We start from the raw sequence: 11,962 nt of genomic DNA, 5'->3' as shown, positions 1-11,962 counted from the left end.
ATGAAAAGAAAGACATTTTATTAGGAAGAAAAATAACACAAGCAGTCCCATTCTGGTTGTAATATTTCTAATCCATTAATTTCCCTATCACAGACCCACTTCATTACATCAAAACTCAACGTGCAATAACTAAAGTTTTTTTCACTTCACAGCTCATTCTGCCATTTTTAATAGATAAAAAAGTCTTACACAAGAAAGGCCAATATGAATATAGTAAAAGCCAAGAGTTTTGCATGACTGCTCAAGCAGTTATAGTAATGATCAAGGTGGATTTCATATACTGAGGTTATAAATGCATTCCAATAAAAATAATACAATTGTATCAGCATTCGACCAACAAGATGCTCCTCATTATTGCAAACTATAGCAACTGAAAAATTAAGAGAACGTTCTCTAGATTGCATGCAGGGAAAAAGCAGCTTCCAAATCTACTATCACCAGTGGAAAACAAAGTGTGACGGAAAAGGAAAAGGAAAAGATGCATCTAAACTAGCATCGGTTACCAAACTGCCAGCACAATGATGCAAAATGATTCCGTCATGAATCTGGAAATCACTATTTTCTATTCTGCTCTAGATTGACCAGCACGGGAAGAAAGGATGATGCCGACAATCAGTCCGTACAAAGCCAATGCCTCCGCAAAGATGAGAATCAGGATCATACCGACAAACAGTTTTGGTTGTTGTGCATTTGCTCTGGGAAAATAAGATAATGTTAGGATACGGAACCAAGAGATATTAAATACAAATTTGTATATAAGGAAACTTAAGAAGATAATGCAACTTCTGATAAACCAACGCGAGGGAATAAATCTAACAATCAAATAAAAGGTCCTCTCCTGCTAAGAACATATATAAAGCAGCTAGAAGGAAAGTCCAAAGGATTTTATTTCAGAATGATACGAAACAATATAGAGATGGATATTTCTCACCTTCATAAAACATTTCTTGGTGACAATAAAGTTTGCTATGCCAAAACTGATTTAGTTGTACACTTCTTTCATGATGACAGTCATAATTATACTTTGGGTTCGCATCAAGGATGAAAACTGCAGCTTTCTGTTTCTTTATTAAAATAACTATATTAATTTTAGAAAATAATGGGAACAAAATCCTCTGCAACTCATTAATGGAAAGACATCAGCATATGTGGAAAAAACGGAGTGAACTAAAAGTATCTTCCCAAGGAAAGGGCAATAGAACAGTAGATTTTGTTATTCTGCTAAAAATATGTATAAAGCAATAAAAGGGTCCCCCACTTCATATCAGTTAATGACTTGCTTTTTGGCATGCCACAATGTGATAGATTACCGTCAATCTTATCACAAATAGTTGGCTCTTTTATGCTAGTGTTAGGATTTCTCACTTCAAAATTTGAAATACCCAAGTTACAGGGTTTACCCTTCTAATCTTTCTACCACAGACATTAGTATTAGGTTGCAGTTTGATAGAACCAGTTTATTCAGTGTACAAAAACCACTTAAGGAAAAAGATAAAAACATAAATTCAGTGAGCACAAAACTCGTAGCTTTAAATAGAAGTTCCAACTAATTTCTTTGGTGCAATAATTTGTAAAGTAGAGCGATTACTATTGATTTTTTTTATTTTTGAGAAGGTAACATTATTACTAATTTACTATTGATTACAATCAGCATTTTCAAAAGCGATAGGCCCAAAAATCGACATTAAGTGAAGTGAGAAGGAGAAGGGGAGCATTTACTTCTTTGAAGTAAAGCACATAATTTATAAAAGAATACATATATTATCCTAACACATGTTCCGCGGACGCTTTACATGGAACCTAAATTATCAATCTTGAGTGATGATAGTCAGTCCTAATGCTTGGTGCCAATGAGGTCCTTATTTGAGACAAAAGAGGTTGATGTTTTGCAGTGGCACTATCTAGTTTAGTTTTTAGAAAAGAAAAGAGACACAGCTCTTATGGAACAAAGACTCTCGTTCACCAAACAAGGAGGACGAATCAGATGACATTCAAAGTTCAAACCTTTAGGAGAAACCAAGCACTTAGGAAGCAATAAGATTAACAACAAATAGAAGCAAATTCAACAGGTAAAACGCCTCGACATCCCACAAACAAGGTCAATTCACTAGATAGTCAAATAAGATGCCATTCATGTAAGTTTTGCAATTCTTACATGACATTGGATGGGACAAGTACAGTTATTAAGGAAAGATCTAAAGCGATTCATTTCAATGAACTTATCATGAAAAACTACTACTATACCATAATCTTCACAAAATACATTACAAAAGCATTGATTCTCAAGCCATTCAGGTGCAAAAGAAGTATTTTTTTTTTTTCTAATAAACAAAAAAAAAATGAGCAGACTGCGAAATTACCTAACACCAGCATCACCAACAATTCCAATAGCCATTCCAGCGGAAAGGCCAGCGAGACCACAAGCCAAACCAGAAGAAAGATGCGCATATCCATCAAAAAGGTAATACGATTTGGTCTTAGGGTTAATTCCGGTACTGATGATTACCGCAATAATCAAACCATATATACCTAACACTCCAGCCATAACAACCGGCACAATTGACTTCATCACAAGCTCTGGCCTCATTACTCCCATCGACGCTACTCCCACACCGCTCTTCGCCGTTCCATAAGCAGCTCCCATACCTACAACGAAATTGATGATTATATATCAGTTCCTATTCGTTGAATCGAATAATGGACGCAAAGTTTTATTATGGAGCTTACAGGAGAAAACGAGCGCTGCAGCTGCTCCGAGGAAACCGAAGAAGGGCGCAGTTTCATCGCCGCTGAAAGTTGAAGACATTTTTTCAGTTTGCTCAGAGATATCGCCGGTGATCGATCGGAATTTTGAAGGCAGGTTTTCTGATCGGCGAGAGGTATTTTACTTGTGTGTCCTTGTATTTGTCTTAGGCTTCGGTTTCGTTTCTTGTCTGGGTCTGTTGCACTGTCGCTCTCAAGCCCACGTTGGACACGTTGTGCAGGAAACTTCTTTGCAGCTGCCATAGTATGGGCTCTATCCTCAAATTTAAATGTGTCTAATGAACAGGTTGTTGATTCAACTTCTCTTATTTTAGTCCCTTCAATAAGTTGGATTAGACTGGATTAAACACTAGGTTAATATTCGACCAACTTAAATTATTTTTTATTAGTTTGTTTGTTTTGTTTTGTTATAATAATTTGATTAGTTGGCAAACTAAAGACAAGTTCTCTTTTGTTTAAATATAGAGAGAGAAATATGGATACTATAGTAAATTATACACTTTTATTTCTGTATTTTGAAAAAGTTTTTCGTGGTTTGATTTGGACTACTTAGGTAACCCAAATTAAGAAGTGGCAAAATGAGGTGTTGGACTATTCTAAAAGAGGAGTGACAGCCCCCTTTCTTGTCCCTTCGTTAAATGACTTTAATTGGGCCGTCCGCTGTAAGCTGGATCTTGTTCTTCTGTTAGCTGAATGGGCTAAACTTGCTGTGAATAGTTGGCGAATTGCAATAGTATTTGCCCAAAGCTAACATTTCTATCAATCAAAAATAAATAGTAGACAAATGAATATTAAATTCTTTCCTAAAATGCATGCTTGTATTGAAATTATCTCATTGGAACGTCAACGAGTACTCAATGGTAAACAAATTAAATTAGTGGCAAAAAATGCATGGTTGAAGAAGCAATTGAAAGATCATCATCAATACAAATTAATACACTGCTTTATATACGTGAAACTTGCAACTTAGCTTAGTTTTTTATTGTTTATCCTTTTCTCCAAATTACTGTGTGTACCTGAACAGCATCCTAGTTCAATTAATAAATTCACAAACTTCTTTTCAATCGGAACAAAGAAGTTAGTGAATTGGACACTCGATCGAGAAAACCTTTGCTTGACATGCAAAACATTGCAGTAATTAATTAAGTGGTGGATAAAAAGGCATCCACTTAATTTACACTTTTCATCATTGTATTTATTATTACAAAGCTCCACCCGCACGGCCGTGAAGAGCTTCTTTATTACATATACTACAAAGTAAAAGACATTTAATTTTTTCCATTAACAGTAAGATTGTTGAGGTGACTGATGGATATTCTCATGCAACTTAGTTTAAAAATAGAGCAAGAAAAGGAATTGTTGTCTCTGTTTGACATTATTATTATAGGTCTATATAAGAAGCATCACACCCCACGTTCGACTGAGATCATGAAGTGCTTCTGAAGCCATTTTTGTGGGGGCTGAAAGAAAGAAAAGAGACTTCTGAAAGGACATTAATTCAGAATAGAAGCATCAGTAACAAATAATATATCACAAAGAAGCTTCTCCTCATTTGTTTCTTTGCACTCAATCATAATTTGATGTGAGTATTATTTAATACCGTCAATTAGATCATGTTGCCTTATTTTATTTTAACTCGACCAACCAAACACTTTATTATTTTATATTGGGATCAATTATCCAATACAATTAATCAAATGACATCTTAGAATATCTTCGCCCTATGTGCAATCCCACATCATATCCAATGTACATCTTCCACGTACATGGCTTAGGGGAGGGAATTTTAACAAATAAAGAATACAATAAGAAAGAAACTAGTCCTTATTTCTACCTAAACATATATAGCTGGGATATAAATTAACAACAAAATAATTTTCCAACTTATATTGTTGGGATGAATCCTACTACTACTAGCATCTCTTTTATTTTACTAAAAATGTACTCCTCTATAGATATTCTTTGATATTTATGAAGATTGGTTTTCAAAATGGTCCATGAAAATGCCAGGCAAGGGTTCATAAAATCATGGCTAATAATACTAAAGATACCATATCGGCAAACATATTTGCCAAGTGTAAGTAGAGATTAAGATAGAAAGCACAGTAACTAGAAAAGATCAAAAAGGAATTCGAAAAAGTAAAAATACCCAAAAGAATCATCACTTTTGACAAAAGCATCAGAGAATATTAAAATATGGCTTGTTAAAGGCCAAAAGAAAACGTATCTAGAAACCAAGAAATAAAGTAAAGAAAAGAGAAACACATTTCTGTCTGAGCAATGCAAGCAAAAGAAGAAATAGATGTAATTAGTCAATTGGGAAATGCTATCATTAAGAAAGAATGAAAATTTTGGTTTTTTTGGACCCCCACTTATAATAAACCTAAAAGAAACGAGATTTTACACGAGGCAGTGTAGGAGCCATAACAATACTGCAATGAACAAGGCCATTCATGATTAATTCTTTCACCCCAATTAACAAAAAATAAAATAAAAAATTGAGAGAACCTTAGCTCTCCATCATGGTTGCTCAGCTCAACGTTTAGATATAGAATTTCTTTTTTTTACTTATTTTTAAAAAAAAATTAAAAATATTGTTTGTTCATGTAATTTGATCAATTTTTGAAAAAAATTTCAATTTTCAAATTTCCCAAACTTTCAACTTTTTCCCCCAAGTAAAATGTATGTTCAAACACAATTTTAACTTTCAAGAGTTATTTTGCAGCATAGCTTCAAAAAAAAAAATTTCAAGTTTCAACCAAATTTATATCCAAGCACCAGCTCAATTTCAATCCTTTCTCAATCATAATGGCCAATTTTCCATTTAATTCCCAACAACATTTGGCAGGACACTTCCCGTCGAAAGGTAGTAATTCACATACCTATACCGAATTAGAGGCAAATTATGAATGTAATTATATTGTTATATGTATACATTTTAATTGTTTTGTAGCAAATTGGCTATTGCGTTCATGAGTTGAATTGATAGAATCTGTTTTAGATCCGCTCCTTTTGTCATATTTGTTCTTTGAAAAACTAAAATAAGAATAAAGAACCATTTTCCTTTAATATTCTTGCAAATTTAACAGGATTTAATTTGAAGATCTTTCCTTTGGAAGAAAAAAAAACTTTTAAATGCTTTTTTCACTTTTCTATTTACCAAATTCAGTAAAAGTATAAAATGCACACTTGTTAAAACTTTTTCTTTCGTTCTCTCAGAATTAACCAGCTGTCAAAGTGTAATATCAAAGGAATTCCAAACAAGTTTGGCTTGTACATATGACAAATCTTTTGGAATATACTGCGGAATGAACTACTATGTTTTCTAATAAACAAAACATTGTTTTGGTATGGTCATCAATCAATCAGTCACCTAGCAGTAACTTTGTAGCTTTTAAATAATATTATGGTCCATTAATAAGGCACAGGATATATCCACTTTAATTTACCATGATGGTCAATCATCAACATCTCATTAATTTCTAGAGAAGTCAAGTAACTCCAAAACTAATTTCAATAATTTTAAATCGAAATTAATTAAGTTTAGTGATGTTAAGAGTCTCTCACAATTGCTAATTATAAGGGGCTAAAAAATGTTTAAATTTAAATCATGAGCTTTATGGTGAGATGTTATAATCTCGAAAAGTGATATGTTCAATTCTTTTGTAAAAGGAAATTAGTATAGTTACCTAGCATAGAAGAGATGGGGGTGGGAGAGTGTAATCATAATGCATATGCTCCCCCCATCTCAGCAAGAATCTTGTTTTTCACACCTCTCTAAATGTTAGTGAAGAGGGAATTAATGCAATGAAATGCAACTGTGTTGGTCGTGGAAAATAATGGTGAAGTTGTTAGAACCATTGATTTAGAGACAAATAGAGAGTTTTAAAGTGTGATTTTTCCTCTTCACCAACCACCATATAACCACAAGTCAATAATTTCACTTAACTAAAGGGTAAGCTGTTATGTTCTGATTAATTAGTTCTTAAAACCCCATTATCCTAAGGGGATTTTCCGACAGGGGGTGGGGGTGTTTGGAGGAAAGTCAATGTCAAAAGTCTAAAATCTTGAGAGGACCCCATCCTCAAGGATATTCCTTTTGCTCGTTACGCTAACTGGTATTTTCATTACTTTTTTATACACTGTGTATTGCTATTGAACACATGTTAAGAGAGAGACAGACTTTAAGATTCAAATGATTATCCAGCGTGTACAGAAAACTGTAATAGTGAAGTTGGGAGAAGACTATAGTAAGACACTGGTACAACAACAACAACAAACCCAGCTTAATCCCATACGCGAGATCTGGGGAGGGTAGTGTGTACGCAACCTTACTGTGATGATCTAAAATGTCATCTTTAAATTTGATAATTAATTCGGTATTCTAAGACCTTGAAAAAGCACTATTTATCACTCATCGGCTTACGTGCGCAGTCCATATAATTTTTCGAAAAGTTTTTATGTGAAAAATGGATTAAGATGTGAAATAGAGCCTTAAAACTTAACTGAGTTGACTTTGGTCAACATTTTGAGCAAACAGATCCGGATCAGTATTTTGACAGTTCTGGTAGGTCCGTAACGTGATTTGGGACTTGGGCGAATACCCAAAATTTAATTTGGAGGTCCCTAGCTCAAGTTATGGTCATTTAACGGAAACTAGTAATTTAAAGGCTTAAGATTTTCAAGTTTGATCACGGAGTTGACTTTTTGATATCGAAGCCGGAATCCGATTCTGGAAATTAAAATAGCTCTGTTAAGTCATTTATGACTTGTGTGTCAAATTTGAAATCATTCCGGATTCATTTAATATGTTTTGGCACGAGATTTGCAAATTAAAAAGTTTAAAACTCAAAAGTCTGAATCGAGAGGTGAATTATAATTTCAGCGTTGTTTGACATGATATGAGACCCCGAGTAAGTCCGTATTATGTTACGGGACTTGTTGGTATATTCAGACTGTGTCCCGAGTACCCCGAGTGTGATTCGGATTGAAATCGGATCAAATTGTATTCTGAAAATTTGCTGCCTCTGATGTAATCGCACCTGCGAGGGTCTTGGCTGCAGGTGCGATGTCGCAGGTGCGGCGGAATTGCACAGATGCGGGACTGGACTGGCCTGGGGTCTTCGCAGGTGCAGCCATTTTGTGCAAAAGCGGATGCCGCAGGTGCGACAGAAATTTCTGAAGATGCAGAACTTTACCTGGCAACTTGGCATCGCAAATGCGAGCCTTGTCTCGCAAATGCGAGTCCGCAAATGCGGAAGTTTATCCGCAGATGCGAAAATGACTGGGCAGAGCCCATAATTTCGGAAGTTGCCATTTTTACTCATTTTTGAGTTTTAAGTCTCCGATTAAGGCGATTCTTTTGCAATTTTTACGGAAAAATATTGGGGTAAGTGTTCTTTATCCTATATTGATTATATTTCATGATTCCATACTCATTTATAAAATCTTCCAAAAATGAAAATTTAAGATTTGAAGGTCCATTTTACATCGGAATTGGACAATTTTTGTATGGTTGAACTCGTAGCGGAACGGGTGTTCGAATTTCGCGAGTTTTTTCGGAATTTGAGACGTGAGTCCTACTGTCGAATATTTAAATAAATTTCGAATTTTTATCCGAAAAATTAGTAAATTCATATGGAATTAATTCCTATAATCCGTATTGAGTATATCGAATTGTTTGTGAATAGATTTGACGCTTTTGGAGACAAATTCAAAAGGGAAAGCTGTGGTCGAATAATTTATTGGAATTTGAAAAGCGAGGTAAGTGTCGTGGTTAACCTTGACTTAAGGAAATAGAACCCTTAAATTATTTGTTATGTGAAATGCATGTGAACGACGTATAGGCGAGGTGACGAGTATCTATACGTTGTCAAATTAATTATTTGCATAATTATTTAAAAATCATAAATTGTTCTAAGACACGAATTAATTGTTATAATAATTATTTCTCTCCTATTCTTTGTCAAATATTAATTCTTGAATTCCTGCAATAATTGTTACATGCTATTTGATTTATGTGTCTTAATTGTTATTTGACATTTAGTATACTAAATATTAAACTGCCCATTTTCTCCACGATTTTTACATTTAATTGCTAATTGCCATTGTTTGTTCTAAATAAATTATAATTATTGTGTGTCTTGATGCTTAATAGTTTCTCATTGGACGTGGTATTTATTGGAGTAACTTTTATTACATTTATGAGTTGTTTAAAGTTATATTGGGGGAACGGGTTGCACGCCGCAACGGAAATGAAAGTATATATATATATTGGGGGATCGGATTGCACGCCGCAACAGACTTATTAAAAAGTCTATATTGGGGGATCGGATTGCACGCCGCAACAGACTTATTAAAAAGTCTATATTGGGGGATCAGATTGGAGGGTGAAAAATGAATATATTAAACTCCATATTGGGGGATCGGGTTGCACGCCACAACAGACTTGTTTAAAAGTCCATAGTGGGGGATCGGGTTGCTCGTCGCAACAGACTTATTTAAAAGTCTATATATACTTGATTAAAATAAATATATGGGAGGATTGAAAATGAATATGTTGTTGGAGTGGGTTGTACGCTGCAACAAAAATTGATTGAAATAATAATGGGTTATGACTGCTGAGTTGGCTTCAGTTATTAGAAATAAGTTACCTGATTTAATTTTATTATTGTGGTTATTACTATTATTGCGTACATGTTAATGTAAGTGACATGCCTTAGCCTCGTCACTACTTCGTCGAGGATAGGCTCGGCACTTACCAGTACATGGGGTAGGTTGTACTGATACTACACTCTGCACTCCTTGTGCAGATTTCGGAGTTGGTCAAGCGGCGTACCATAGACTTGCTCGGATTTCAGCTATTCAGAGGAGACTTGAGGTATAACTGGACAGCGTCCGCAGTTCTGAAGTCCCCGTCTACTTTACTTTAGCTGTGTGTTTGTTTTCAGATAGCTTTATTTTATTCAGACCCTTTATTTATATTATTCTAGAAGCTCGTGCAATTGTGACACCAATTCTGGGATGGTATTTAAACACCGTTATTTTTATGAATTATTCACTATATTTCAGACTTTACTTCCGCATTATTTCTTTGTTATTAATAAATTTAAAAATTGTTTTCAAATGGATAATATTATTCTAACGTTGGCTAGCCTAGCAAGTGAAATGTTAGGCGTCATCACGGTCCGAAGGTGGGAATCTCGGGTCGTGACACTTACCCCTACCCTATAAAGGCAGAGAAGTTGTTTCCGATAGACCCTCGGCTATAGACCCTCGGCTTAAAGAAAGGTAAAGATAAAGCAACAAGCAATAACAACAGTAATATAATAAGTAATGGAAGCGAGTGACATAACAAGTGATAAAGAACTATGAATAAAACAATACAAGACTAGTACTATTGGTAAACCTAGGAGAAACTCACAACCACCTGTCAACCCACCACCTTAATTCTCGACCTCCACACCTTCCTATCGCTAGTCATGTCCTCGGTTAGGTGAAGCAATGACATGTCCTGCCTAATGTCACGACCCAAACTAATCTCTGTCGTTATGGCGCCTATCGTAGAACTAGGCAAGCCGACTCATTTCCAAAACAAATCGATATTTTCATTTCAAAGATAATTTCAAGGTTATTTAACATAAAACCTCCATTTAAAGAGTTCAAATCAAAGAAAAATAGAAGTGCGGAAAAGAAAAGCCCGACATCGGGGTGTCACTAGTCATGAGCATATACTACAATCTGTCTAACAATATCAACGCTAACTCAGCCCGAAAAATAGCTAAATACAACTAGAGGAAGATAAGAGGGAGAAGAGCAGGGGCTGCGATCGCCAAACAGCTACCTTGCTATCTCCAAGAAAACCTACAACCAGAACACTCAATAACCACTACCGTGACCAGCTACACCTGAATCTGTACACAAGGTGCAGAGAGTAACGTGAGTACATCAACTCAGTAAGTAACAACAATAAATAAAAATTGAGCAGTAGTGACGAGCAATAAAGCATATAACGTTCATATCAGGAAATCTCAGTAAAATACCACATGCTTTTAAAAATCAGAATTTGAATCAAATTATCTAGTTTAAACCCAGTTCTAGTAAAAATCATTTAAAGACATTTTTCCAATAGCTTTTCAAACAAAGGCTCAATGCAAAGGTGAGCAAAAATGATGAAATCATAAACAGTCCCTCGGGCAAAACATCACTCATATACAGCCCCTCGGGCAAACCTCACAGTCACTCGTGCCACTCGGGCATACCTCACAATCACTCTAGCCACTCGAACTTCCTCGAAGTCTGTGGGAGCCCAACTACAAAGTCCATAGTGATCCGCTCCCACTTCCACTCTGGGATCTCTAACCTCTGAAGCAAACCACCCGGTCTCTGATGCCCATACTTAACTTGCTGACAGTTTAGACACCCAGCCACAAACCCAACTATATCCTTCTTCATCCGTCTCCAACAATAGTGCTGCCTCAAATCCTGGTACATCTTCGCGGCACCCAGATGTATAGAATACCGCGAGCTGTGGGCCTCCTCAAGAATTAACTCACGAAGCCCATCTATATTAGGCACACATATCCAGCCCTGCATTCTCAGCACCCCGTCATCACCAATAGTTACATCCTTGGCATCACCTCTCCGAACCCTATCCTGAAGAACGAGCAAGTGAGGGTCATCATATTGACGCTCCCTGATACGGTCATAAAGAGAAGACCTGGAGACCACACAAGCCAATACCCGACTAGGCTCCAAAATATCCAATCTGACAAGCTGGCCTGCTAAGGTCTGAACATCTAATGCCAAAGGTCTCTCTGCTGCTGGAAGATATGCTAAACTCCACAAACTCTCTGCCCGGCGACTCAAAGCATCGACCACCACATTGGCCTTCCCCGGATGGTACAAAATAGTGATATCATAGTCCTTAAGAATCTCCAACCATCTTCGCTGACGCAAATTAAGATCCTTCTGCTTTAACATATACTGCAGACTCCGGTGATCAGTATAGATCTCACAATGAACCCCATACAAATAATGACGCCAAATCTTCAAGGCGTGAACAATGGTTGCTAACTCAAGATCATGGACAGGATAGTTTTTCTCATAGGTCTTCAACTGGCGCGAAGCATAGGCAATCACCCTACCCTCCTACATCAAAACACAACCAATTCCTATCCTCGAGGCATCACAATACACG

At 36.0% G+C, this 11,962-nt stretch overlaps 1 protein-coding gene across 1 annotated transcript; it reads right to left on the bottom strand.

Moving 5' to 3' along the window:
• Positions 1–252: 252 nt before the first annotated feature.
• On the bottom strand, positions 253–3,006 carry LOC107777273 (V-type proton ATPase 16 kDa proteolipid subunit). Its single transcript, XM_016597269.2, has 3 exons — positions 2,728–3,006; positions 2,361–2,646; positions 253–695 (listed from the first exon to the last, which is right to left on the bottom strand). Exons 1-3 carry the CDS (start codon positions 2,804–2,806, stop codon positions 563–565), a joined length of 498 nt encoding a protein of 165 aa, XP_016452755.1. The 5' UTR covers positions 2,807–3,006; the 3' UTR covers positions 253–562.
• Between the last annotated feature and the right edge of the window lie 8,956 nt (positions 3,007–11,962).

This window comes from Nicotiana tabacum, chromosome 17 (genome assembly GCF_000715075.1).
Source record: "Nicotiana tabacum cultivar K326 chromosome 17, ASM71507v2, whole genome shotgun sequence".
Classification (NCBI taxonomy): Eukaryota; Viridiplantae; Streptophyta; class Magnoliopsida; order Solanales; family Solanaceae; genus Nicotiana; species Nicotiana tabacum.
Note: the sequence above shows the minus strand (reverse complement) of the source record. Positions and strands in the feature narration are given on the sequence as shown.

Excerpts from the sequence above, each read along its gene's own strand:
- LOC107777273 (XM_016597269.2), bottom strand. The coding sequence starts at position 2,806 with ATGTCTTCAACTTTCAGCGGCGATGAAACTGCGCCCTTCTTCGGTTTC. Across the intron at positions 2,647-2,727 it reads TGCAGCGCTCGTTTTCTCCT|GTATGGGAGCTGCTTATGGA; the intron begins GTAAGCTCCATA and ends ATTTCGTTGTAG. Across the intron at positions 696-2,360 it reads GTTGGTGATGCTGGTGTTAG|AGCAAATGCACAACAACCAA; the intron begins GTAATTTCGCAG and ends TTATTTTCCCAG.